Consider the following 27,849-nt stretch of genomic DNA (forward strand, 5'->3'; position numbering starts at 1 on the left):
TCCTTCCTTCCTTCCTTGAAATCAGTGTAAACATTTAGATCTGTGAAACATGAGTGAGGGATCTGATGTGACACAGTAAGTTTAGGAGGAGATAATAAACAACAACCTGAACATTTAAGAACCAGATTTCATGTTTTCCTTCAGCTTGCTATAAACGCAGAGCAGAAGCTGGAGATCGACAGACTGAAGCGAGAGCTGGACTCCACCAGAGCAGATCTGGCTCGCGCTAACACTCTGCTGCAAAGCAAAGAGATGGTAAGATCATTTCTGGGTGCTTTTATGATTACAATGCTGAGTCCTTCCTGTGGATGAAGTCCTGACTCTAACTTAGAACTCTATGTTTTGTTCCTCTGCAGAGCGGCACACAGCTGAACAGCACATTGGCTGGCCTGCAGGCAGAGAAGGATGCGTTGCTGAGATCCGTTCGGGACCAGGATGCAGAGCTGAAATCTCTGAGACAGCAAGCCCAGCTTCACCAGAGCATCCTGGAGCAGGAGAGGCAGAGGAGCAACATGGAGCTGGGAAACTTACACGCTCAGCTGCAGCAGCAGGTGCCGCACCGTACATCTCACTCTGAAACTAGCTTTGCTGGTTACTGACAGGACTGTGTTTGTTGACCCAGGCGTGTCGGGAGGGTGATCTGGCCCAGAAGCTGCAGGACGAGCAGTTCTGTCTCCTTCAGTGTGCAGTCGTTGAAGCTGAGGGCATCATATTGGACGCCGTTGCCAAACTGGATGACCCCATACATGTCCGCTGCATCAGTACTCCAGGTAAAACAGCAAAAAGCCAGACATGCATGTATTCATAGGGATGCAATATAACGTTAGCTATTAAGTGCAATGCATACAGGCTTTCTCTGCATGGAAGATATTTGGTAACGTGCGATATTTAAAGCAGCACAAGAAAAGGAAAAAAAGATTTTAAAAATCCATAAAACAAAGATGAAAGTCTCTTTATTTGGGAGGTTCATTCTCTCTGTGAGACTTCAAAAAGTAAAGTCTTTGAGGGAAGGCAGTAGGGGTGTGCATTGGCACTGCCCTCACGATTCAATTCGATTACGATTCACGATGAATTACGATGCATTGCGATGCATCAAAATCCCATTTGATGCATCGCAATGCATCAAGCTTTTGGTGCGTTTTTAATTAGGCCTACCCGTTTATCACGGTCATCTCCCTCAGCCTCAGCCATCTTGATTGTTGTTGGTATGCCCCCGGAAGTAATTGAAACTTCTCAACTTGTCCATTTGAGGCCAGAAAATAAACAGTGACATAATTGATTATGGCACGTTGCCGCATCGATGCTGAATCGTGCATGCCCCGCATTGCAATACATCGCTGAATCGATTATTGTTGACACCCCTAGAAGGCAGTGCCTCTCTTACATAACATAGCCTCTACGGATGATTTCATTGATCATTAACGGTATTGTGGAGGATTTTCGTGATAAAAATAAATCATGACCTTCTTGTAAGTCTGTGTGTAATGGAGTGGAATTTGGGCATGTTTGCAGGTTAAAAAAGGATCTGTGGCCACCGTATAACTACTAACGATGCAAATGACAAAATAAATAAGCTTCCTTGGACGACTGCTGAACATGTTTCTAACGTACAGCTACTGTATAATGGCGTCTTGAAAGTGTTTTGGTATAAAAGGGGGCTCACCCTATACTGGGGATGAAGTCTGGAGGAGAACTGTCAGTATAGGGTGAGTGTGAAGGTGAGTGTGATGGATCCTCCCTGTGTTCACGCCCACAGCCACGACCAACAAACTTCCTAGCAGTTATGATGCTGAATCTCCTGCAACTACAAACCTTTTCTTTTCATTTATTTATTTATTTTTAGCCGGGCGGTTAAACTGCAGCTAGGTTAATACCGTGATCAAATAAATCTTTTTATGCAGGCTGGGCGCCTCCAGGCACTATGCTGTGACACAAATGTCACACTTGTTGGTGACATTTCATGTAGTGTTCCGCCGATGCCATTTATTGGCCCGAAACCGATACCCGATACCTGGCTGTGCAGTATTGGCTGATGCTGTTACCATTTGTTTGAAAATGATTTTTTCGCACATCTGTCTTGCTGCTTCACTCTTCTCGTCTCACGGCTCTTTCCCACGAAGTGAACTCACCAGGATTTGTTGCTGCTGTACTTCCTGGTTTCTCTTTGCAGTCTCAAAGCTTTCGTGTTTGTTTACATGTTTCGACTTCAAATGTTTGTTAAGGTGCAAAGTATTGAAACTGCCCAGTTTAACTCCACCTCTCGAAACTTTCGGGTTGCAAATCTTGCATTTAGCCAATGTACTCGTCAGATTTTCTATAACGAAATACTTCCACACCGTAGACAGTCTCTTGGTTGGATTTCCCACCGCTTGAAAAAACTGCGCCGGCATTAGTTAAGAGCGGCTATCGGGCCGCTCTCATTGGTCTGGAGCAGGCCAATAGCAAGGCAGTTAACCCTAGGGAGTTTCGGGAGAGAGAAGGCTGCGTTCAAGTGACATACAAATATCAAAATGGTATCGGTGCCCTTTTTGTCGCTACTGCAGTGCGTTATGCAAAAGTTAGTCTATTGTTGGACATAAGCTCTGGACTCGTTATGAATACGCTATGTATAAACCCAAAATAGAAAAAATACGAAAAGAATTCTTAATAAAAATGTGGGAGATTTATTCGGAAAATATGGATGTTCACTCTCCTGTATGATCACTGTCATCTGTGTAGATATACACTGAACTGGTTTTGTCACCTATCAGTAAGTGGTAAAATCCTCCATAATTCTGCATTTGACTCGCCATCTTAAGGCAAGTCAAATGTTGCCAGGTGTTCTAAAAAGCAACCAATTTCACCAGCTTTTATTAGGGGACTCCCTACTAGGTGTGGTAACCCACAAAGTAAAAAAAACAAACCAAAAAAAACCATTGAGAATTACAATATATGAGAAATATAAACAGAAGCACAGCAGTAACTAGACTTTGTGTTTTAAAAAAAAAAAACATATCTATACCTTTTGCACTTTGACCACGTATAAAGCATTTGGCCTTCTGTGCTTTCAGATTATTTGATAAACCGAGCTGAGATCACTCTGGGCTCTATTGATAAAATGCAGCAGAGCCACATGATGTATCTGGGGAACAGGAACGGTAAGTCAGACATGCACAGTGTGCTCACATGTTTGCCTCACACCTTCAATCCAAACTCCTTTTTAATGCTTTGCAGATGCAAGTGGCCTGCTGAGGGCCGTCACCCAGTTTTCCCACCTCGCCGCAGACACCATCGTTAACGGCGCTGCAACGTCTCACTCGGCTCCCATCGATCATGCTGATGGTAAGAGAGACACCATCATGCTGCAGCTGGAGTCCTCTATAAATCGTCTGATCTTTGATCTTCTCTGACAGCTTTAACCGACAGCTGTCGGGAATGTGCGAATAACTGCCTGCAGTACCTGAATGACCTGAAATCTCAGGTCAATCTGCAGAGAGCCGATCCGGCCGCCATTCGTTACATTATTCAGCGCATCCTCGCCATGGGACAGGTGGGAAACAACTGAAAATAATTTGCAATAATCCTCCTGATTGAGAAGTCTGGTGTTGCTCTGAGTGAGGTAGTCGTGAGAAGAGGGGTGCTTTAACAGCAAGTAACCACTATGACAAACAGGACTTACAAACTTAATAGGACATGACTTTGATTAAGAAATAACAAAAAGGCTCCACAAGAAGGCAACAGATCGTGAAAATGAAACTCACCTTTAGGTTTAATGCTGAAGAACATATGGTGTTGTCAAAATTTAAAATTTGGTATCTGTGATAAACTCTGATCCTCACAAATCAAGCTTTTTGGTTTTGGGATTATTGTTATCCAGTTTTTTACAAAGTTGTTATGGTTGACTAAGCTTACTGCACAATTGCAGTATTAATTTTTGTGATATTGTAATCAATAAGATTAGATTGGATTAAGGTTGCTAAAACCAAATCTGGGGACATTTCCAGCTCCTAGATAAACATAAAAAAACAACCCATCAAGATGAAATTGGGAAACTGGGATGGTAATCGTTTCATTTATTTTTACGTATCTATTAATATTTAAACAACAAAAATCAAGTTTAAATGCCAAGAATATGCCCCTCCACTAGGGTTGAGTATTGGCATGGGTTTGCGATACGATACGTATCATGATGCTTGTGTCCCAATATGATATTATCACAATATTGCAACGTCACTATATATTGCAATATTTTTCCCAGCTATCAAGTTAATCAAGTTAAGCCATTACCTCAGGAGCAGCGATGCACCTGAGGGGAGCAGCTATGATTCTTGTGCATCATTTCATTGGCATCAGAGAATGGCCTTGATGAACTCAAGTTGTTTTTCCTCCAAATGTTCATGTAAGAGAAAGTTTTTTGTTTAGGGGGGGGATAGTTCCAAAGGTGAGTGTTGCATTCTCTTGCAAGAGTCTCAGTTTCCCCTAAACTTCACAGTAACACTAAGGGTTTGCTGCATATATGCAGCAATGGGCATCAGTGATGTGGTTTCAGTTCTAAAGCTGAATTACAGCTGAATATAACATGATGCCAAACAGATAAATATGTTTCTATTTATGTTTACATTTGCTCCTACATCATTTCATGATATAATACCTTGAATCAGATTATTTGATCCAGGTAAAAAGGAGAAACTTTTAAAAAATATAATAACTTCAGTTCATAGATAATCAATCATTTACAGGAATTTTGCATTTTCAACATTATAGCTTCTTGTTCAGATAATATTAGTGCAGTTTAGTAAAACTTGTGGTTCCATTATTTTGCTAATACTACCTGTGATTATCATTGTCAAAATACATATGATTGTACAAATTAAAACTTGTTCTACTTCAGCTTTAACTTTATATTTCTTGTTTAGGATTTACGCCCAAAAGGACAGGATGTGCTGAAAGAGGAGCTGGGAAGCATGGTGGATAAAGAAATGGTCGCTACGTCCACTGCTATCGAGGATGCTGTGCTGCGAATGGATGTAAGGAAGATTGCTCTTGTAGTTTTCAGCTGGAAGTTTAGATTATGGAAATGTAAACTTATTATCTGTTTACGGCTCCAGCTGATAACCAATCCAGCTGGACATGTAATCCTGACACATTTACAGACACTGATGCTGAGAAACCTTTTTCTTTCTGCGTCTTTTAGGAGATTCTGTCCCAAGCAAAGAGCAACACCAGCGGCGTAAAGTTGGAGGTCAACCAGAGGTATGACGATGCTCTGGAAGATTTTCCTCCTTCATTATGATCATAATAATCAATAATCAGTGCACTCTAAATTGTTCAAACTCGAATTTGTAAAAAAATATTAAACATTTAGTAACATATAGGTTAACTATAGATGTTTTAACTTAATTCTCTGTCATTGCAGCATCCTGGGCTCCTGTTCAGATCTGATGAAGGTAGATAAATAAAGCTGCTTGCTGTAATTTCAGCTTAACGAATCCACACTAATAAAATGCATGTTCTTCATCCACATCAGGCAATTCACATCCTGGTCACAGCTGCCACTGACTTACAGAAAGACATTGTGGAAGGAGGCAGGGTGAGTTTTTCCATCACAACTTGTAAGGCTGATGCAGAGACCTTAAAACCGGACTTCCTGTTACATCAACAGATAAATGCCTATTAAATAGATTTATGTCATTTTCTGCATCTTCATTTTGAAACTTTAAGGGACTACTTCTGGATCAGGGTTAATTTAGGGAGAAGAATCTAAAAAATTATCTTCTTCTTGTGAAAGTTTAGATAGAAACTGTTTATTGAAAATTTAGAAAAATATTGCAACAAATAGAAATCTAGTTTTACTATAAAAACCTAAAGATTAAATGAAATAAGACATTTTTCTTCAAAAGTCAAGACAAAAAAAGCTCCTATCAGAGAGCCCAGCCACCCTGTGGGGAAAGCTACATTTCAGCTGCTTATATCCAGGATCTCTTTTTTTCAGTCACAATCCTGATTTCATGACCATAAGTGAGAACAGGAATGTAGATCGACCAGTAAATCAAGAGCCTTGCCTTTTTGTTCAGCTCTGTCTCCACCACAACAGACCGGTGCAGTGTCTGCATTATAGCAGCACCTGTACCAATCCTATCGATCTCCCTCTACATTCTTTCCTCACTCATAAACAGGACTCAAGATACTTGATCTCCTCCACTTGAGGCTAGAACTTTCCTCCAACCAGGAGGGGTCAAGCCGCCTTCTTCCTTTCAGGATTCATGGCCTCAGATTAGGAGTGGCTGATTCCTCATACTCTGCTGTGAACTGCCCCAGTGCATGCTGTAGGTCTTTGCAGGAAGGAGCCACGTCATCCACAAAAACTAGGGACGTAATCTGCTGGACCGCCAACAAGAATATTCCTCTTAATACTGCCAATAAAGGTTATGAACACGACCGGTGATGGAGGGCAGCCCTGTCAGAATCAAACGTGCACTGGGAACAGGTCTGACTTAATGCTGGCAATGTGGATAGAGCTCTTGCTCCACTTTTACAAAGAGCTTGATGGCATCTCTTACTGCCGGTTACCATCAGTGAGTTCAGGGGTTGGGGCAGAGAATATGGCCAACTCAGACTCCATGTCACCAGCCTCCTGAGTTTGTGAGAAGCTCTCCCGGAGGTGCGAGTTAAAGATATCTCTGAGCTCCACTAGGTGTTCCCAGCAGGCACTCTCTACTCGCAAGGTCCTTGTGAGTCTGTCTGGCTTCTACGGTAACCTGACCCCGCCAGATGGATTTGCTCCGCATATCCATCTGGAAACCTTCCGTAGAAGTTATTTTGGGAAGGGGCGAAAATACTGGTTAGCTGATTGGCCTATGTTGGTGATAGACGGGCCAAATAAACCAATCAGATCTACGAAGCATATGACGTACTAACAGAGCGACGACGAAGAGGAGCCAATTGATAGATCAAACTCTTGCCGAAACCAGTCGGGAGAAGAGCAAAAACATCTTTTCCTCTGAGAAAAGCCTCCAGAGCAGTGTTGCTCTTCTTTCAGTGAAGAAATACTCTGTAATTCCGATAAAACTTGCTCGATAGCCACGCTAACGCTAGTTTCATCGGCTGAAGCCGCCATGTTCTTTAGACTGAACTGTCGCGCATCTCGTTGCGTCACACCTCAACCCGCCTCAAAACCAACGCTGATTGGACGTTCGTTTGGTGAACGGCTCCAAATTTTCTTCAACAGAGAGTCTCCAGACTGATTAGCGAGTGAAATCTTGAAAGCTCGCGAGATCAGGATGGTCTCATGAGGCTATCTGGCTTCCTCCTCTTCCAGGATATCCAACTAGGCACCAAGTTGCAATCAGTGAACAGCTGATCCTCTCTTTACCCGAGTATAACTACATAGTCGGTCATCAACCTCCAGCCTAGGGTTTCCTGGTGCGAAGTGCACTAATGGTGTTCTTAAGCATGAACATGGACAATCCTTGAGTGGTATAGAAGTCCAAAAATGAAACACCACTCTGGTTGAGAGCTGGGGGTCCATTCCCAGGAGAATGATGGAATCCCTGGATGAGGTGCTATCCAACATCCCAGCCTCTCTCTCTCCTACGGGAAGGAAATCGGCCATCAGGCGCGCTCTGACAAACAAGCTTGGCTTCAAAGTGAGGTCCCGGGCTCTGCCCTACCAGGCGACTTCTTCCATCTTCATTTTGTGTCTCATCATGAGGGATTGTTGAACAGCTCTTTGTCTGGCCCTTCACACAGAGCCGTTTTGCCTTGGGAGACCTTTTCTGGGGCATTTAAGCCCCCGACAATATAGCCTCTGGGATCATCCAGGCACTGAAACCCCTCCACTACGATTCAAGGAGGGGTCATTCTGTTCAGTGTTTGGAAAATTTAATTAAAATATAACTCTTTCCTTGCCTAAAATATCAGCTGTTGTGAATTGTGTTTTGGTTGTTTTACTTCATCTACAATAATTATAATAAGCTATGCTCTCTCATAGTTTTAGAAATTATATCTGGCATTTGGTTTAGTGAACAAGTCAGAAATTGCTGATATATGACAAACAAAGTAACCTATTTTCCTGAAACATTTAAAATTCAATGTTCTAATTTTTCCTGCAGGGGGCGGCTTCTGTTACTGAGTTTTATGCCAAAAACTCTCGCTGGACCGAAGGACTCATCTCAGCATCCAAAGCTGTGGGCTGGGGTGCAACTCAGCTGCTGTAAGAATCTGAACCTGCCGACTCAAACGTGTGTGTCAAGGACATTATGGTGATGAGGTTTAGCGTGGTTCTGTCTTTGCTTCCAGAGACTCGGCTGACCGGGTCGTGGCTGAAAAAGGTTCATATGAGGAGCTCATTGCCTGTTCCCACGAGATCGCAGGAAGCACTGCCCAGCTGGTCGCAGCATCAAAGGTAAAAATAACAGCACTGGAATATAAACAACACCTAGCTCTGAAAAACACATGTCTATGTATGGAGATGCTCTGCTTAGAATTGTGTTTTCTTAAATAAGCGTGGCTTGCATAAAGCCGGGCGTATACTGTATGATTTTCTGGGTGATTTTCCAGTCGTGCCAGAATCTTTCGATCCGGCTGTCTTTCAGCCCGATCGTGAGTGGTGTAATGTACAAGGGGGTTACGAGGCACGACCAGCCTCTCACGACCACCTCCCGATCAGGAATCGTGAGGTTGTGGGCGAATCGCTCAGTGCGCAAACAAGGATTCTTGTTTTTCCTCTCAGATGTAAACACAGCAGCATGGCAGAGATGCAATGAGTGAAATGCAGTTCTGTCTGTAAAATTGACAGACCATAGTAGCCACATATGCACAGCCATGTCTTTTTTCCAAATATGTCATTGCCTTTTCTTTTTATGGCTTTCAGCACAAATTGCCAAGGCTGCATGTTTCACTATAGTGAGCTTAATATTCCCCTTCTATTTGTTTGGCTTCTAGATAGAGGAGTCAGAGTAGCTCCATATCCCTGCGGAGCTATGTCCGACGTGCTTTTTAGTCGTGCAGTGTGAGCAGGTAGATCACATGAGAGCGTCGTGCTGCACATACATCGTGAGCTGTGAGTTCACAGCTCACCATATATGTTCTTAAACTGTTGCAATTTGATACTCTGATGTGATCTACCTGCTCACACTGTACGACTAAAAACCATGTCGGACTCAGCTCCGGAGAATATATAGCTCACTAGAATGAAACGCGCTGCCTTGGCAATTTGTGCAATTTTGTGGCTGAAGGTCCTAAAAAGAAAAGGCGACAACGTATTTGGCAAATACACGGCTAAGCAAACTACTACATTCTGTTAATTTTACAGAATGAACTCCATTTCACTCGCCCCCCGCCATGCTGCTGTGTTTACATCTGAGAGGAAGGAGAAGAAGAATCCTTGTTTGCCCACTGAGCAATATAGCCACAACGGCAGAATGTATTTCAGACATATTTGATTTTCTCCCAACCTCACGTTTCGTGATCGGAAGGTGGTCTTAAGAGGCTGATCGCCCCTCATTACCCCTGTACACTACACGACGCACGATCTGGCCGAAAATTGGCCCCGATTCTCGCATGACTGGAAAGTCGGCCCGAAAAGGGCAAAAAATCATACAGTGTATGCCTGGCTTAAGTAAAAGAGCAGGCTCTCTGCATATTTGTTAACAAAAGTAGATCCATGACAGACAGAAGCTGTCAGCTGAACAAGAAAATAGATCATAATTATGCTGCATTCTGATTAAGTTTTCTGTTATTAGCAAAAGTCTTGCTCTCTCTCGCCGTCTCAAAGCCTGAATGAGAATAACATCTCTATATTTCAAAACATTTCTGCCTTTAAATGCATATTCAAAAAGTTGCTAAATGCAGTTGGATTAATAAATGGAACTTTTTTATTTAATTTCATTTCTTTTATGTTATATCTTGTAAAACTCTCTGGAACTGTGTCTTTGTTGGCTCTAAATACATTGGCAAATAAAACCTTAACAGCAGCAACTCCACTAAAGTTCTAATTTTAAAGGTTTAACGCCAAAATGTTGCTGTGGTTCCAGGTGAAGGCTGATCGCAGCAATAAGAAGCTGAACACGCTGCAGCAGGCCTCACGGCACGTGAATGACATGGCTGCAGTGGTCGTCACCTCCACCAAGCATGGGCAGCAGCAGATCTCCGACCACGGTGAGACAAGGAGCTCAGGGAGAATGAAGCAGCTTCATAACCTGCATTTCACTATTTTAGGCCTCTGGCCTCGTCTTTAATCCATCAGTCATTATTGAGGGTTTCAATTTCAAACATATATTTTTATTTGCTGTTGCAGGTGTGATGGACTTCTCCGGCATGTCATTGATCAAACTCAAAAAAGAGGAAATGGAAGCTCAGGTAGACCTAAATACTATAGATTGTATTTTTTTTATTACTGGAAGCATAAGGAGACCATCAAGGTGATGGTGTCCCTAAAAATCCTGATTTATCTGTGAATTAACAAGTAACCGAAATAAGTATTGAACAATAATATCTAAATCTGGAGAGAAGAATCTAAACATGGAAGATTCTTTTGTTTTAAAGAAATCCAATACTAGATCATCACTAATGGCTAAAAACTCTTCAAAGAATGAGTAAGGTAATGGGTAAAGCTATTTTGGTCACAGCTGATGAATATTTGCTTAAGAACCTATGTTATTGTGTTTGCAGTTGGATAATTGTAACTGATGGAAGCAAAAATGTTTCAAACGTTCAAATAATCTATAAAGTTTGAAAATAATACAAATAATTTCTTTCTTAAAATTAGAACCTGGTTTAATTCAGCCTTTAGGTGGCAGAATTATTTCACACCCAATTTAAGATGGTAGAGACTTTGAAAGGAAAAAGCCAGTTATTTCCCTTTAAAAGCCAAATTCATTAAAAGACTGATTCATCATTATTTATAAAATATTATTTTATCTAAAAAAAAAAGATCTCTTCCACAATTAAAGACTGCAGATATGATCACATTCATGAACATCTGGATTTATGTAAACATTCCAATACTTCCACCATTCCCTAACTTTACAGAATAATGTCCTAATGTTACGGAGGAGGAATAGGGCCACTGGAAAAAAAAAATTTACTGATTTTTAAATTTTATTTCAGTATAATATGAGAAAAAAGTCAGAATTCTGACTTTAATCTCAGAATCCTGACTTTTTTTCTTAGAAAAGTATAAAACTATTAAGAAAAATTTCATTGCATAAGGAGCTGATTTGGTTCAATTCGTCTTTGGGTTCCAGAATTATGTCACAAGCATTGTTAGAATGCAGAGACTAAAACAACGGCTCATGCAAAAACGAAAAAGGCTTATCATAAGGCTGGTTCATCATTATTCATTTTTAAAAAGCGGATTTTATATTTAAAAACATATCTTATCTCAGGTGAAGGTTCTGCAGCTTGAGAGCCAGCTTGAACAGGAGCGAATCCGTCTTGGGGAGCTCAGGAAGAGGCACTACGACCTTGGGGGCCCCGATGGCAAAAACGACGACGATAGCTTCCCTCCCCCTCCACCACCGACTCTGCTTGACTCCACCTCGCCACCCCTGTCGTTTCCAAGCACAAAGCCTCTCACAACCACTTCAAGCTTCTCCCTGCCCCAGTCTTACACCCCAACTCAAACCTACACCCCCTCTCAATCATTCACACCTTCTCAACCCTATAACCCATCCCAAAGTTACACACCTCCCCAGGCCTACACCCCTCCCCAGCCCTACACCCCCTCCCAGCCCTACACCCCCTCCCAGCCCTACACCCCCTCCCAGCCCTACATTCCATCCCAACCTTACAGTTCATCAGTGCCTTTCACCCCAAACCTGAGCCAGAGCTACCTGCAGCCACAGTCTCATTCGCTGTCTCAGCCCTCGTCGCTTCCATCCGCTGCTGCTCAGCCTAAACCGGCCTCTCAGCCACAGACCGCCCAGCAGAGCAGCACTGAATCCCACAAACTGACCTTCAAGAAACCAAGCATCTTCGTTAAATCTGGAAACTTGCTGAAAAATGCGGTAAGTTCAGATTCTTCTTGATTGAAGCCAAATGGAACTTTAAAAGTTTGCTTCTGCTCTTTCTATCATTAAAGGTTTCCACTAATAACTACTTTTTAATTTTAACTGAGAATACTCTAAAAAGCATTTTCTTTTTAATGAAGCCACACTGGATCTATGGGGACCAAAACATTTCGCCTGGTCAGCCAGGCCAACAATGCCCCTAACGATTTAGAGGCACAGACCAGTATTGGGTATTGCAGGCTAACAAAAGATCTCATCCCATTCCTAAGAGGCGGACCTGTTCTTCTGTATCAATTTGCATGTTTTCTATGCCAGAACGATGCTTTTTTGGTCTGCTCTATAAAGCTTTGAACTCAAAGCTAATTCTTTCATTTTGATTTGAAAAAGCTTCCTGGATGGGAAGCAAAACGTCTTCAAATTCGGAAAGAAAGTCCAGCGGATTTTTATTTTTTTTTTACTTTTTTGGAGATGATCATATAAAGAAAAAATAACAAATAAATGAAAGATATTTTGGACTACCCCTAACATTCCTTTATCACCACAACAGAGTGTTTTCTGTCAGAGGTTTCCTCAGATCCACCGTGAGACAGACCTCTACAGGAGGTCCATTTTTGTCTGATGTTAATGATCTTTGTGATGTTTTTTTCTCTGTTGATTACAGTTCAAACGAGGGGAAACTGGAACAGGAGAGTCTTAGAGTTCCCTGAAAAAGAAGAATCCGACCTGATGAAGTTAGGACTCGCTGGAGAACTTCTCACTTTTGATGATGGTGGTGAATTAAACTCAGATTAAATGAAACTTCATGGAAAAAGCTGCAGTTTGTTATTGCTTGATATGTGCTACAGTCTTATCACTAATGACAAAGGCATATTTTCTCTTCCTTTATATCTCTAATCCTTAAATCAGTAAAAATGATCAAACTGTTTAAGGTTGAGTTGTACCTCTGTTTTTATTTTTCTTTGGTTTATTTCTTAATAAAACCTTAATCCGAACTATTCTAATACCAATTTAAGGCAATCTGAGTCATCAGACGAGACGTAAAAGCTTTACTACTGAAACCAAAATTTGAGACATAATTAGAGTTCAAAGTGGAGGAAAAGTTGATTGGAGCATCAAACCGTTTCATGGTTTGAATCATTAACAGGTTGACTCCAAACCAACATGTCAAGATTTCAATCTTACTGTTATCTCAGCTGCCCCTCTTTTTAATAAGCATTTTTGTCCTGTTGTATAAAAATGTGTCTGCTTTTGTGTTTTAATTGGTTGTTCCTTTTAATTGCTTCTAATCTAAGACGACTTCAATGTTTTTTTCTTAACTTGTCTGTAAGGAAATTTTATATTTATTGATATAAAAAGGTTTAACACTCAAAATGACATACTGCGCCGATCTCTAACCGCACCAAAGTGGACATTTATTGCCTCTTCTGTCAATAGTCCTCTTTAAATAATTAACTTAAAGCAATCATGGCGTCAAAATGTTTAAAAATCATTTATATTTATGATTTTTTTTTTATATCTGTTTTGTACTTGTTTTATTGTTTCAGTAGCGCTATTTTAAAACAGCATTTTGTTTTTTGTTTTTTCACTGTTTGGGAAACGCAGTCTGCTTTAACATTTTGGATTCAATGATAGTAGATATATGTATATCTGGTAGATGCTCTTGGTTTCTGTCATTTGATTGGCTGGTTCACTGTATTTACAAGAAATTTCACAGGAGAACCCAATAAAGTGGCCCGTGAGTGTAAATCGCTCCTTACTCCTTATTTTATTGTGTGTAAATTTAAAAGAAATGTAACGCTAACTCTATTACTAGCAGGGCCACGAAGCGAGCCCAGCCTAGCAGGATTAACTAATCCAGTTTAACTAATCCACAACAAAGGCAATTAGAATCAACAGTACCACCAAGCTGGTTATAATGGTGCTATATAATGTTCACACTGTGCAAACATATTTCAAAGCCTTTTACATACTTAGCAACACACAGAGAATACAGTGGACAAGGTGTTTGAACCCAAGCACACAGAAACAATGGAAAGCAGAGGTCATGTACGAATCTTGGCAACAACATTCTTAAACTCAAACAAATCTGCATGTACTCAATTTTATAAGCAAAGTAATCTTGGCATAATAATCTTGTTCTAGATTTTGAATTAGCAGTTGCTAGGGTATAAATACAGCTTCATGTGGGACGGCCATTCAGGGGGAAAAGGCTGAGATCGTCTGTGAAGGATGCCGCATCATTTGATGGAAATGAAAATGATCAACCTACATAGGGCTGAATTCAAAGACACCCAAAAAATTACAGTGAAAAAAGGATGCAGCAGGCTAGTCCATTTTGCTGAAATTTCATTGCAGTAAAATTTTGGTTAGTTACACTTTTTTTTTTTTTTTTCCCCCACTGATTGAAATGTCTTTAAATACACATTAACATGAATTCAACACACTTTAGTAAGCAGATAAATGGAGGCAGAAGATGTCTTTCAGTCATCAATGCACACATTCAGCGACACACAGGAGCTCTTTCAAGTTGGGCGCCGTTTCATTCACAACACCTGTCCCATCATTGAGGTATCAGAAAAAGAAATACTTTAATAATCCCAGGGAGAAATTACTTTCGTTATATTACTCCATCTAAAATAGAGTACCTATAGGACCAGTTTGATATAACACAATTTCATACAATATATGCACTACCGTTCAAAAGTTTGGGGTCACATTGAAATGTCCTTATTTTTAATGGAAAAGCACTGTACTTTTCAATGAAGATAACTTTAAACTAGTCTTAACTTTAAAGAAATACACTCTATACATTGCTAATGTGGTAAATGACTGTTCTAGCTGCAAATGTCTGGTTTTTGGTGCAATATCTACATAGGTGTATAGAGGCCCATTTCCAGCAACTATCACTCCAGTGTTCTAATGGTACAATGTGTTTGCTCATTGGCTCAGAAGGCTAATTGATGATTGGAAAAAACTTGTGCAATCATGTTCACACATCTGAAAACAGTTTAGCTCATTACAGAAGCTACAAAACTGACATTCCTTTGAGCAGATTGAGTTTCTGGAGCATCACATTTGTGGGGTCAATTAAACGCTAAAAATGGACAGAAAAAGAAAACTTTTATCTGAAACTCGACAGTTTATTCTTGTTCTTAGAAATGAAGGCTATTCCATGCAAGAAATTGCTAAGAAATTGAATATTTCCTACAACTGTGTGTACTACTCCCCAGACGTGGGCAATGTGGAGTCAACAAGTCATCTCCATGTCATGTATTTAATCTACCCAGCCAATTAACCAGGTGAGTCCAATCTGCACAGGTTTATTCACGGTGAAGATTGGACTCACCTGCTTCAGTGGCTGGGTAGAACCAATACATGACATGGAGATGACTTGTTGACTCCACATTGCCCATGTCTGCTACTCCCTTCAAAGGACAGCACAAACAGGCTCTAACCAGAGTAGAAAAAGAAGTAGGAGGCCACGTTGCACAACAGAGCAAGAAGATAAGTACATTAGCGTCTCTAGTTTGAGAAACAGACGCCTCACAGGTCCCCAACTGGCATCTTTGTTAAATAGTACCCGCAAAACACCAGTGTCAACATCTACAGTGAAGAGGCGGCTGCGGGATTCTGGGCTTCAGGGCAGAGTGGCAAAGAAAAAGCCATTGTAGAATGTAAATATCTGGCTGGCTTGCCAAATATAGAAGCAGCTGTACTGCCTTATATATCCTTATCCGTGGCCTTATAATCCCAGCAGTACATGCTGAAGATCAAGTATGAGTCTTGGTAACAACAAGGTCCCTAATGGCTGATTCCTACGCAATTAGATGATATATTAAGTGGTTTTGGCATAAACAGAGAACGTCTGGCTTTTTTTTTTTATCTATTTGTGAGTGAGGTAGGAGGTTTGAAAGGAAGTCAGGATTCTCACGTCCTGGTGTGAATGGGAAACAATTGTTATCTCTGTCCTTTGAAAAGCTAAATGTGTGTGTGTAGTCCCCATTTTATGTAGGGGTGAGAATGTTGCAGCCTCAGAACCTCACTGAACTGCATTTAGGCTGATCGTGTGTTCTCCTCTGCACAGCAAAATAAAACCTTTTCTTCCTATAATATCAACTCTCAGTGCTCATATTTTTTTTTATCCTGATAGTATCTCTGTATAAACATTCTTTTAATGTCAAAGCAACCTCTGGTGTCGACCAGCACACATGAATTCCATTAAGCTTTCGACATGATATTCCTGTGCATGTGCAGTTACGTACCACAGAGGAAGACTGGAAAAAAGTGTTGTGGACGGATGAATCCAAGTTTGAGGTGTGTGGATCACAAAGAAGAACATTTGTGAGATGCAGAACAAATGAATAGATGGAGCAAGAATGCCTGTTAAGCATGGTGGAGGTAATGTGATGGTCTGGGATTGCTTTGGTGTTGGTAAGGTGGGAGATTTGTACACGGTAAAAGGGATTCTGAATAAGGAAGGCTATCACTCCATTTTACATAGCCATGCCATACCCAGTGGACAGCGCTTGATTGGAGTCAATTTCATCCTAAAACAGGACAATGACCCTAAACACACCTCCAAATTGTGCAAGAACTATTTAGAGCAGAAGCACGAGCTGGTATTCTATCGGTAATGGAGTGGCCAGCGCAGTCACCAGATCTGAACCCCATTGAGCTGTTGTGGGAGCAGCTTGACTGTATGGTACGCAAGAAGTGCCCATCCAACCAACCCAACTTGTGGGAGCTTCTTCTGGAAGCGTGGGGTGCAATTTATCCAGACTACCTCAACAAATTAACAGCTAGAATGCCAAAGGTCTGCAATGCTGTAATTGCTGCAAATGGAGGATTATTTGACGAAAGCAAAGGTGATGTAAAAAAAAACAATCTTATTTCAAATACAAATCATTATTTCTAACCTTGTTAATGTATTGTCTCTATTTTCTATTAATTTCATAATGTATGGTGGTGAATAAGTGTGACTTTTCAGGAGAACACAAAATTGTTTGGGTGATCCCAAACATTTGAACGGTAGTGTATATAATTAGGGGTCCCCGCTCCATCCCGCCATCAGTTTTGGACCCCTCCTCTAGCATATAATCTGATACACTACAACTAAAGAAAAGTCAAAAGAAGAGTCTATAAAAATGTGAGAAACTATTTTGAACTGTTGCTGTTGAATTGGAATTCATTTCAAGCACTCCAGTACTTATTACACACTTATTACACTGCTTATTGAATAAACTTTTAATAAACATTATTTTTTTCTGTTTATTTTCAACACCTTAGAAATGTTAAATCTAAGTTTATTTTATAATCTACAGTCTTTTTTTTTTATATTTCTTAAATTCCATCAATAAATGACAAACTTTTTAGATACACCTTTTTCCAGTCTCACTGACACTCCAAACCAGTAGGGGGCGGTTCTCACAAAGCGGTGAGTTTTCTACCCTAACAATAAAATCTAAGGAAGAGCCGACTGACCAATCACCTGGCCCCGACGTCACACATTGTTTGGCTACAGTTCGAACTACAGGTTGTTGAACTAAACTGAAAGGCTTTTGAAAAGCGTCTCTAAAACCTTCAGGTTTGCGTTCAGACAGAGACGAGGACGCCGTGTTTAAATAAAACCTTTGGGTTCGGTAGTGTAAAGGCAGGGGGTTAAATGTCCCTAAAGTAAGAAATAAATATAAACTAGCAATGATAACTAGCAACCGGCGAAGTTAACCTTTTAGTGTTAGCTGTTAGTGCTCCGTCCATCGGATACTAGGATGGAGGTGTCTGTTAAAGGTGAGTTTGTATTTTTTTGTTAAAGAAGGAAATGAAAAATAAAGATGCTTCGTTAAGGCTGCGCAGATGTGCTTCTCCATTGGTCTCCAATGAAGCTTTATCAATGTATCTGGAACTGTGGTAGGAGGAACAACATAGACTGGTATCGATAGGGTCCAGTTAAAGTGGTTCTGCTTTAGCAGGCACACCTTTCTAGAAGGAAACTCCAAGATGGTGGACTCAATAGAAGGTCTGTTTATCTCTGACCTGAAATTACTGTATGACCCACAAAAATAAGCTATTAGGAGAAAGCCTGGGTTACAGGACCCTAGAACATATCTTTGACTGGAGCCATATCTAAGGATAGATGGAATCCTAGAGGAGTGGCCACTCTGAAGCATGGTGGTGGCAGCATTATTACCGCTGGTTCCCTTTCTGTAGATACAGTTAAGATGAGTTTTTTTAATATTGCTAATTGAGTAGCCATATTTTAGAATAGAATAGAAAATCCCTTTATTGTCCTACATGGGGGAATTCTGTTTTTTTTTACAGCAGCAGAAAGATTATAGAAAAAATGTTCACACAAATATACAGTACAATAAAATACTGTACTGTAAAGTGTTTTAACAATATAAAACTGTGCACCTGGAGAATAAATAACCAATATACAGCTATAGACATTTTTACAGTGATGGATATTTGAAAATAGCAGCAACATCAGAGATGTGCAAAATGACAGCAGCATGTTATTTAACTGACTAAGATAGAAACTGTGCAAAATCAGCATGAATGTAAGAACTTATTGAGGTTGGAAGGAAGGATCTGTGATAACGACAACAAAGGTGCCTTGACTCCTGCTTTTGTGCAATTGATGTCTAATTTATTTTAATGAAATGACCTCATTCCAAAAAAGTTTTTAAAAAAAACAACAACAATCCACTGGACTTTGTTTCCAAGTTTGAAGACGTTTCGCTTCCCATCCAGGAAGCATTCAGTTCCAGGCTTATAGCGGCTCAAACAAAAGCCTTGTTATGGCTTAGAGAATGTCATTGAGGTCATTGTTGGCATGCAAAACCCGATAGAATAGAATGGAATAAAAAATCCCTTTATTGTCCCACAATGGGGAAATTGTACTGTTTACAGCAGCAAAAAAATATAGAAAAAATTGTCACACAAATGTGGACCTTAGAAAAATTTATAAGTATAACATAATTGTGAAGAGTTAAAAGATAAACAATAAAATACTATAAAGTGTTGAACAATCTAAACTGTGCACCTGGAGAATAAATAACCAATACACAGCTATGGACATTTTTACAGTAATATTTGAAAATAGCAGCAACATCAGAGATGTGCAAAATGACAGCAGGATATTATTTAACTGACTAAGATAGAAACTGCAAAATCAGCATACATGTAAGAACCTATATATATATATTGTTTTGAGTTTTTACAGCACTAGTGGCTCTTTTTTTGGACAATAAGCTCACAGGAAAGATGGTATGAGAGACATTCAGCAAAGGACCACAGGTCGGATTTAATACTTCATACATGGGTCTTGTGCTCTAACCACTGCACCACCAAAGCACGCCCTAATGTAACAACTTAATGAGGTTCTTGGAAACAATGGTGGTTCCCACTAGAAAGAAGGATCTGTGATAACGCTCCCTGGTGCATTTAGGGTGCAGCAGTCTGTCACTGAAGGAGCTCTCCAGTTCAGCAACAGCTTCGTACATGGGGTGGGAGACATTATGTTGCTACTGAAATTTAAACTAAAAGTTCTTCATAGAATTACTATTACCTCCTGCAACCATTTTATTTAATACAATCCCTCAACAAATTTGCTTTGTAGTTTGGTAATTCAGGATTTTCTATGATAAAGGTGGAACAAGCTTATTAAGGATTAGAGATCAACTGATATAGTTTGTTTTTTAAAACGGATGCAGATTATTTTGACATCAATCCAGCCAATCCCTGATAGGTGCGGCTGATTTTATTGGCATCTCTTCCTCTATATAAAAATAAATACATAAAATGGATTGCAATAAATGTTACACAAAACTAGAGCTAGGCTATATGGATATATTTTGAGGTTCTGTCATGATAATGATTAAAATGAGGATTAAAAAAAAAGAAGATAATTACCTATTCACATATTTTTTTTTCCAGGTAAATATGGGGCTATGAATGCATGCCAAAGCAATTAAAGCTCCACAAACATCACTGCAGAAAACTATACACATTTAAAACTTGGGTTTTTCAGGACACCAGTTACATAAACATCCCTAAAAATCTCTAAACATCCCACAGTGAACTAATGTAATCATTTCTTTGAACTGGTCAACTCCCCAATGCAAAACCAAAAGGAAAGAAAAAAGAAAGACGTGATCCTTTAACTTTTCAGCATAAATTCTGATTTATTATTTAGATAATAAATCAAGGTTCTCATCAGGAAAAGAAGTGTATCATGATAACAATAATTGTTATTAAAAAAATAGACAAATTGATAGAAAAAAAGCCGGCTGACTTGTCAGTTTTTCTCCAATAAGGATCTGTCATGGCTTCATGTTTCCTAAGAATGTAAAGATTAGTTTGCACACTTTGAAGAGCTACTGTACTAATAAATAAATGCTGTAAAGTTTATATTTTCTAAAAAATACCCTGAAGAGGCAAATCCAAAGGCAGTGTGATTTATTTACATTATTTGTGTTTACAGGGAGGGCCAAAAGGAAACGTCTAAACGCACAAGAATGTGAGGAGCTGGGTCGAAGTGAGGATGGAGCCGATCCCCTCACTAGACCCCAGACGTCGCATGGCAGCAGAGATCCCAACAGGGGGCTTTACCCCAGAACCCCCAGAAAGCAACGAAGGAAAGGTAATGAGATGTGAGCAGACTGTTTGGAGCACGGATGGTGATTATCTCTGTAATTTGTAGAAAGACATTTTACTAAAGTGTTAAACTAATAAACATAAACCCTCTAAGAGGTTCTTTTTTGTAAAAACTAAACATATTAAAGCTATATGTTTTGGTTTCACCACATCTTGTTTGCATTTGTAGAAAAAAAAAGTATGTTTGTGTGTTTTTTTTTAATCTTTCCATCAGCAGCATCCATTATAGGAAGTCCGTCTGGGCGACAGAAGGCCATTAACGACTTTTACTCTGTAGAAAAAGTTCTAAGTTCCAGTCCGAACAAACCATGTGTGCCGTCTACATCGAAACCCCCCCCTGGCTCTTGGGTCATACCTGAAGAAGAAGAAGAGGAAGACGATGACGTGAGCCTGTTGGCTACTCCGATTGAAGCTAAACCTGTAGCAGAGGAAGCAGATGAGATCGATGACGATAGTCTGCTGCCTGCTGAAAGTCTCCCAGAGGCTGAGGAGATCCCCCCCGCTAATGCCCAGCTGGGAGACACCGCGACGACGGATTATCTGGAGGGGATGACGGCAGAGATGTTTGGAGACGACGAGGAGTTTGAAGAGGAGGAGGTGGAGCCTCTTCCTGATGCCCACTTTGGACTGATTGGCAGCGGAAAGGTGTTGCTCCAACCACAGGGCCGCATAGATGACCTTCCAGAGGAGGTGCTGAGGGAGGTGCTCTGTCTGGTCCCTGCTTCAGACCTCTATCGCAGCGTCAGCCTGGTGTGCCATCGCTGGAGGAACATCGTTCTGGACCCTAAGGTGAACAATCATCCTACAGCTTTCCATGCAGTTACAGCTTCAGTTTACAGTAAAGAGTTTATGAGGTCACTTTAACTAAAGTACAAAATGAATCCCGAACAAAGGGAAATGTTTGCCGAATGGAGCAGGTCATCATCAGGAAGATTAGACCTTTGATTGAAGGTTCTACGCTAATAAAAGCTAGCTTGGTGCTCAGAGTATTCAGGAGGTTGATGACAAAAGTCTGAGCGACGAGGATCTAAAACTGAGTTTGGGGAAGAGTTTTCCGGTCAGACAGTTGATCAGATAATACTGCTCGTTTCTTATCGGTTAAACCTCTCAACGACTTAAATTTATAACAATAATTTTTTATTAGAGGGTTTTTGGTTTGTTAAAGAAGAGCTTTGATATTTTTTGCGTTTATATTCAGTGTTTCTCCACATATTGCAATATCGAATTACATAAAAAGAGTTAAAGCCCAGCAGAGAGCTACCTATGGGAGGTTAATAGATGGAGTGGCAGGGTTCAGGTGATCTCTCGACATGGCTGCTGAATGCATTGATGAATCCGCCGCCAAGTGTGCGTGTTTCAGCCTATGCAGCAAAAAACAAACGCTAATATCGGCATGAAATGTCGTCTGGCCAAAGTACTGTCTATCTCTAGCTCAGAGATGCTGTAAAAAGTGGAAGGAAGGACTAAAGAGAAGGAAACATTAACGTGAGCTTCTATTACCGGTAAATCTCACCTGGAAAGGATGGAAGACGGTTCTTTGTTCTGATGAGACAAAGGGAGTCAGAGGACAACAGCTGTGACTCGTCATCTTCATGGTTGGTCCTCTGGGGTCGATTCTCTTGCTTCCCAAACATTTTTCTCAGACTGCTTTAACCTAAATGCCAATTTTTCAGTGTGGAACCTTGTCTCTCCCCAAAATACAGCAAGTTTAATGTTTGTTTTTTTAAGAAACTTGTAGAGTAAACATCTGTTATACATATTATGCATCCCTATCTTTGTTTAAATTAGAGCTGCATGGCGTATCATCAGGGTTTGCAGCATCTCAAAAACTGCAAAGAATGACATGGAGATGATTTTTGGTTAGACAAGATACTGCCCCCTGGAGGCACCTGGGCCTCATAGCTTTTACCCAGCTCTCCCTGGATGCTATTGCTTCTAAAACAACACGATAATTAACACTTTTTTATAAAATAAACTATAGAGTGAATTTTGTTCCATTATTTTTGCAAACAAATAGCAAAGAACACATTTCATGAGTTGAATTTTTACAAAATGGACTCCAGTAATAAAACATTGAAAACAAGATAAGAAAAATAAGGTTCTCATGGAAAATATGCTGGTTTGTTTTTTCAAATTTAATAAAAAAAAAATAATAAAAAAAAAGTTCCCAGATAAAAATATTAGAATTTTAATTTTCCCACATTTTATTAATGTCTTTGCTTTTACAGTTACACTGTTATCCTATCAAAGTTTAGAAAATATAAACTCTGTAAAAAAAAATAAAATAAAGGAATAAAAAAAGGATAAAAAATGTCAAAATATAAGCCGTTTAAAACAAAAGTGAAAAATTTATTTGCAAAGAAAAAATTTGTTTAACAAATTCAGAGCAAACGGCAAAAGTTTCTCTCAAAACTTTTCTTAATTGCTTTTTTTTTCATTTTTATTTTTTAATTTTTGAAGGAAAACTTGGGTGACCTCTCAGAACGCTCTGGGTTTGTTAAAAAGTTAATGTCATCGGATTTAAATAAAACACTGAGAAACAAAGATGAGATTCCACATCCCAAACTCTCCTTTAACTTTCACTGCTCTGTGTCTCAGTTTGTGCCTTTTAAGAAGCAGTACTATCGCTACATGATGAATGAAAAGGAGACGGTGCAGGAGATCTGCTCCACGCTGAAAAACAGCAACATCAGCAGCCCCGCGCCCTCAGAGCACAGCATCCGCAGCCTGGTGGTGTGAGTCTGCTGACCAGAAAACATGCTCCCCGGTGAATCGTTTTGTTTTTATTCATGTCTTTATTTCTGCCGCTTTGTGAAGGTTAATGGCTCAGCATAAAGTCGGAGAGCGCGTGGTGCCGGAAGACATCCTGGCCTGCGTAAAGAAACATCGTCTTTTCCCGCAGGCCGAAGCCTCCGTCAGGTTACGCATTCCTGACATCAAGAGGTTTCTTAACCTCGGCAGCGAGGTACGACTCCGTCACACATTCAGGAACTAGATCAGGTCTTTTCTGCTGTGAGAACGATCCTGATCTGAACCCTGATCTGCAGGGTCTGAACCCGTACGCCGCCATGGCCGTCATATTGGTCCTGAGTGAGAGCGTGGGTGACGTGCAGGCCCTGGTCTCTCTGCTCTCACACTGCATGTCACGGACGGCCATCACAGAGTACCTCAGCCACATGGCCACCATGCTGCTCGCGATGGAAAGGAACAAAATCAAGATTAACTTCAGGTGAGACCTGTGAACGGATTGGTTGATCTTTAAGAGGCACTTCTGGTCAACCCATCCATGACCTGCTTTCTTTTTCCTTTTTCCTTCTCAGGTTGCATTACAACATCTACTACGTGCTTCATTTGATGGAAAACGGTCCCTTTTCCGTCAGTTCTGGCCAGAGCGGGTGAGTCCATAAATAATCCATCTTTGGTTGCTCTAGAAGTTTTATCTTGAAAAAAATCTATTTCCAGCCAAACACTGTTAAATTGTAGAAACCCTCCAGGCCCACAGAATAACAAGTCCCCCACATCTATAGGTGTGGTTATCCTCCAGCAGTGGTGTGTCGCAGTTAGCTTTATGCAGATATTTTAGATTTAAGCCCATTATTGAAGCGTGGTCTGCGCTTTGTTGTTCCACACCACAATGCAAGAGAGACAATCAGGAACTAGCTGTGGAGAAAAAAAGTGGAAAAATGCAAGGGGCAACTTTGTGCGACATCAGAGGGACATGAGGGCCAAAAAGAGCAGGGATCCAGGTGGAAAAAGAGTCCCAGCGTTCTCACGCACCTCGCTTTTCTAGCTGGTCCAACTTCACGAGCATACGGGCTGTTTTTCAACACATTTCTCTCCTTATTTGCACATTAATGAGGTGGAGTGGCTGTAGGGAGGATTCCCATACAGCAGCTCTGTCTAGCTAAACCTAATAGCCAGAATATGCTGATGAAGATTCTCAGTCATCCAGGTCATAGTCATTCCGTAAAAATTCAAAAAATATCCTCTGGACTTGGTTTCCAAGATTTGAAGACGTTTTGCCACCTTTCCAGGAAGCTTTCTCAATCCAAATGTCTGGATCCGCAGTGAGTTTGAGTCTTTATATAGACAAAGCCTTGTCTATATAAAGACCCAAACTCAAGTCCAGTGGATATGTTTTGAAATTTTACGGAAAAACTAATAGCCAGAATATTGTTCAAAAATTTTGTCCAAACAAACGCAGGAGAAATGTTGCTGTTCTGGTGGGTAGATTCCAACCCAGCTGCAGGTCACTGGGTCAGTCTAATATGCATTTTGCATAATAAGAAGAGAAATTAATGGCTGCTTCCAATATGAGATCACAGCAAAAAAAAGGGAAAGAGATGGTGGGCTAGTTAAATGTCACACTGCATCTGACATCTGCAGTTTAGAAAACATAAGCTTTTATTTAGGGCTGCGACTAATGATTATTTTGCAAAAAAAATGTATCATGTAGATATTTTTTTCGATTAATCAATTAATAATTGGACAGCAAAAGCTTCCTTAAAGACGTTTTTTTTTTTTTTTACAAAAAAAAAGGGGGAAACTAAAACTTTTCCACTTGAGTAGTTCCGGATGCAGAATATTAATAGTGGAATTTTTTTTAAATCGTAAATGCAAAATGTTTACACATGTTTTTATTACTCTAAAATAGGCCTTTTGCTGTTAGCTAAAGGTCTGTTATAGAGTCTCTATACTCCATTTAACAATTAACTGATTACTAAAACCGTGACCACGAACCGAACCATGGATTTTGTGAATCGTTCCACCCCTAATATATATATAAAACTGTAACTGGAGCGTGTAACAAAAGTAATTTCCCTCTGGGATTATTAAAGTATTTCTGATTCTGATTACCAGTTGTGGAAAGCTATCGGGTCTAACGGCGTTCTGAATTGAATGACTGTGTTTTTGATAGAATCCCTCAGATTCAGCTCACACGAGAGCAGCAGGAGATCCTCAGCCATGACATCCAGAGCCATCATGTGGTCAAGATAGTGGCGTTCGCAGGTACGGTTTTTTGGTGTTGGTTTTAATTCTTTTTACTGTTTAGTCTTAACTGAATGCTTATTCTTACCGGTTCTTTTCCCTGAAAAGAGATCACTCGGGACAAACTCTTTAAATAACACTTCATAACTTATCTGAATTAATTAACCAGGAGACATGACAACAGATTTTGATATAAATTATAATCTTACTCAGATCAGAGAAATTGCTTAGAGTTTACAGAAGGCAGCTGCTCACCTCTGGGCTCACCTGTCAGGAAGTGGCCACAATTAACAGTTAAAAAGGCACTTTATACATCCCCAGTCTGCCACATCATTACATCATATATGTTAGCAGATGAGGAAACATCCATGGCTCCAGCCTTATCAAAATATTACACTTTCTTTACACGTTCTTAGCTGAAGAACACCACTCTCATTCCATTTCCAAACATCAACGTACAGTATAAAGATTATAGCTGTATATCCGGACAGAGGAACTGTCTTAATTAGATAAACTATTGTGGAAAACATCAGTTCTGACATGCAACAGGCAGCTAATTTTAAGGTGTAATAAACAAAGATAATTATCCTAACAAAGGTCATCATACAGCTCCATTGTGGAACAGTGGATTTCAGAATTAGTTTGAGCTTTTGTTTCATGTATTTATTTATGCTTGAATTCCATGTCTATGAGGGGAAATAATTGATGACAAAACGATTCTAATAACTGTAAAGGTTCAGTTTATTACAGAGAAATTAATTAATCTAATCTGAAACATAATCTAAGAGCTGCTAATAAATTAAACCACCAGGGGGCGCCCTTTCTGTTTCCTACAATCTAGGTACCACTCTACTATCTAATGATTTTTTATATATCCTCAATGTCAGCTGTAAAGGTAATCAGTTCATCTTCACTGTGTTAAAATTGTTATGCATTTAAGTTTCTGTTTTATGTTTATTTTATTAACTTGAAGATCGGTTGACTGGTTTCAAAAACCTCGAAAGTTAGAATTAAAAGTAAAATAAAATCTTCGATCAAAACATTACCACAGAAATGTAAAACATTTTTGAGCTGCCAGTTTCAGGGCTTTTTGTGATCCGCTCTAACCATCACCTCAGAATAACTGTTAGAAATCGTAGCCAGATGTTGTTTCCACCTTAATTCAACGTCTAATGAACTTCATTCCAGTTAGACTTCTGCACTAGAGTCTGAATTTGGAAATACTGGTAGTGTGATTGATTCTGTTATTTTGGGATAGCGGGGAAAGGTGAATAATTTTAATTGTTTAGTTTAAAGATAATCTCCATAACCGGTTCAACAGAAAAGGATATGTTTGATTCCTTTGTACAGGTAGATCCTCCTCAGATCAGACAGTCTGCTGCAGAACCAGAGCAATTTTAATAGTTAAAATCACTAATAAAACTCTCAAAACTCTATTAGATGGTCCCTTTTAGGGCCTTTTTTGTTTCTAGAGGGGATTTGGGCACGAGTGTATATGAAATGTGGGGGTGTCAAAAAAAAACTTCATACTTCAGCCAATTTACAGCTGTTAATCTGTGAGCACAGCGTGCACTGGATGTGAACGTGAGGATATGTTCTTTACTGCCTCTGTTATTATAAACGGTTCCAGATGGCCCGGTTTCAGATATGATCAATCATTAAATGTCCGTTATTAGCGAATATCAGTCCCATAGAATGGCTCCAGGCTGCACCTCCTCTACCTTCTAGTAGGTTCTTATGGCTGATAATATGCAGCTCACTGTGGATAATAGCTGCTCTGGCCACGTCTAAAACCTTAAGTTTCACTTTACGTTTACATACTTTTTATCTACTTTATTTACAGCATTCCTTGTTTAATAAAGCTTTGCTTCAAGTGAATTCCACATGTGTTAGTAACACAGATTTAATGTGGTTTAAAAACAACTCAACTTACAGGGATATGAGATTTTATGGGCTTGATATGATACGCTTTATATGAGGTACATGCCGATCAACATTCTTTTTTTTTCACAATAGAGGAAGAACTACTAAAATCATGTTTACATTAAACACAAACACATTAATTATTTCTTTGGGAAAAAATGAATTACGTTAGGGTTAGTGTTAGGATTCATTCAGTGATAATAACCTACTGAGCCTACTGGTAGGTAGGAGGCACAAATTTGAAGCCATTCTATGGGACTGATAAAAGCTAATAACAGCTGAAAACGGCTGT

At 39.9% G+C, this 27,849-nt stretch overlaps 2 protein-coding genes across 4 annotated transcripts in view; both read left to right on the forward strand.

The window, feature by feature from the left end:
* LOC119784776 (huntingtin-interacting protein 1-related protein-like) overlaps positions 1-13,736 on the forward strand; it is a 31,021-nt gene extending 17,285 nt beyond the window's left edge. The window contains exons 19-34 of the mRNA XM_038287007.1: positions 145-255; positions 357-551; positions 623-770; positions 3,051-3,137; positions 3,214-3,321; positions 3,393-3,529; positions 4,896-5,006; positions 5,174-5,232; positions 5,396-5,426; positions 5,507-5,569; positions 8,091-8,191; positions 8,278-8,383; positions 10,014-10,137; positions 10,277-10,338; positions 11,367-11,987; positions 12,652-13,736. Coding sequence (XP_038142935.1) covers positions 145-255; positions 357-551; positions 623-770; positions 3,051-3,137; positions 3,214-3,321; positions 3,393-3,529; positions 4,896-5,006; positions 5,174-5,232; positions 5,396-5,426; positions 5,507-5,569; positions 8,091-8,191; positions 8,278-8,383; positions 10,014-10,137; positions 10,277-10,338; positions 11,367-11,987; positions 12,652-12,687 — 2,100 coding nt within the window. The 3' untranslated portion in view covers positions 12,688-13,736. The remainder of the gene's footprint in view (positions 1-144; positions 256-356; positions 552-622; positions 771-3,050; positions 3,138-3,213; positions 3,322-3,392; positions 3,530-4,895; positions 5,007-5,173; positions 5,233-5,395; positions 5,427-5,506; positions 5,570-8,090; positions 8,192-8,277; positions 8,384-10,013; positions 10,138-10,276; positions 10,339-11,366; positions 11,988-12,651) is intronic.
* Positions 13,737-17,479: 3,743 nt separating this feature from the next.
* The window catches only part of fbxo18 (F-box DNA helicase 1), a 29,017-nt gene continuing 18,647 nt past the window's right edge, over positions 17,480-27,849 (forward strand). Inside the window, exons 1-8 of one of the 3 annotated variants that reach the window (XM_038287012.1) lie at positions 17,480-17,777; positions 20,473-20,631; positions 20,860-21,434; positions 23,244-23,380; positions 23,463-23,610; positions 23,693-23,874; positions 23,966-24,040; positions 25,564-25,655. In XM_038287012.1, the coding sequence (XP_038142940.1) occupies positions 17,759-17,777; positions 20,473-20,631; positions 20,860-21,434; positions 23,244-23,380; positions 23,463-23,610; positions 23,693-23,874; positions 23,966-24,040; positions 25,564-25,655 (1,387 nt within the window). In that variant the 5' untranslated portion in view covers positions 17,480-17,758. The remainder of the gene's footprint in view (positions 17,778-20,472; positions 20,632-20,859; positions 21,435-23,243; positions 23,381-23,462; positions 23,611-23,692; positions 23,875-23,965; positions 24,041-25,563; positions 25,656-27,849) is intronic. The other 2 variants (XM_038287014.1, XM_038287015.1) reach the window with 2 other exon arrangements.

This window comes from Cyprinodon tularosa, unplaced genomic scaffold (assembly GCF_016077235.1).
Source record: "Cyprinodon tularosa strain WSP-4 unplaced genomic scaffold, ASM1607723v1 ctg233, whole genome shotgun sequence".
In the NCBI taxonomy this organism is placed as follows: domain Eukaryota; kingdom Metazoa; phylum Chordata; class Actinopteri; order Cyprinodontiformes; family Cyprinodontidae; genus Cyprinodon; species Cyprinodon tularosa.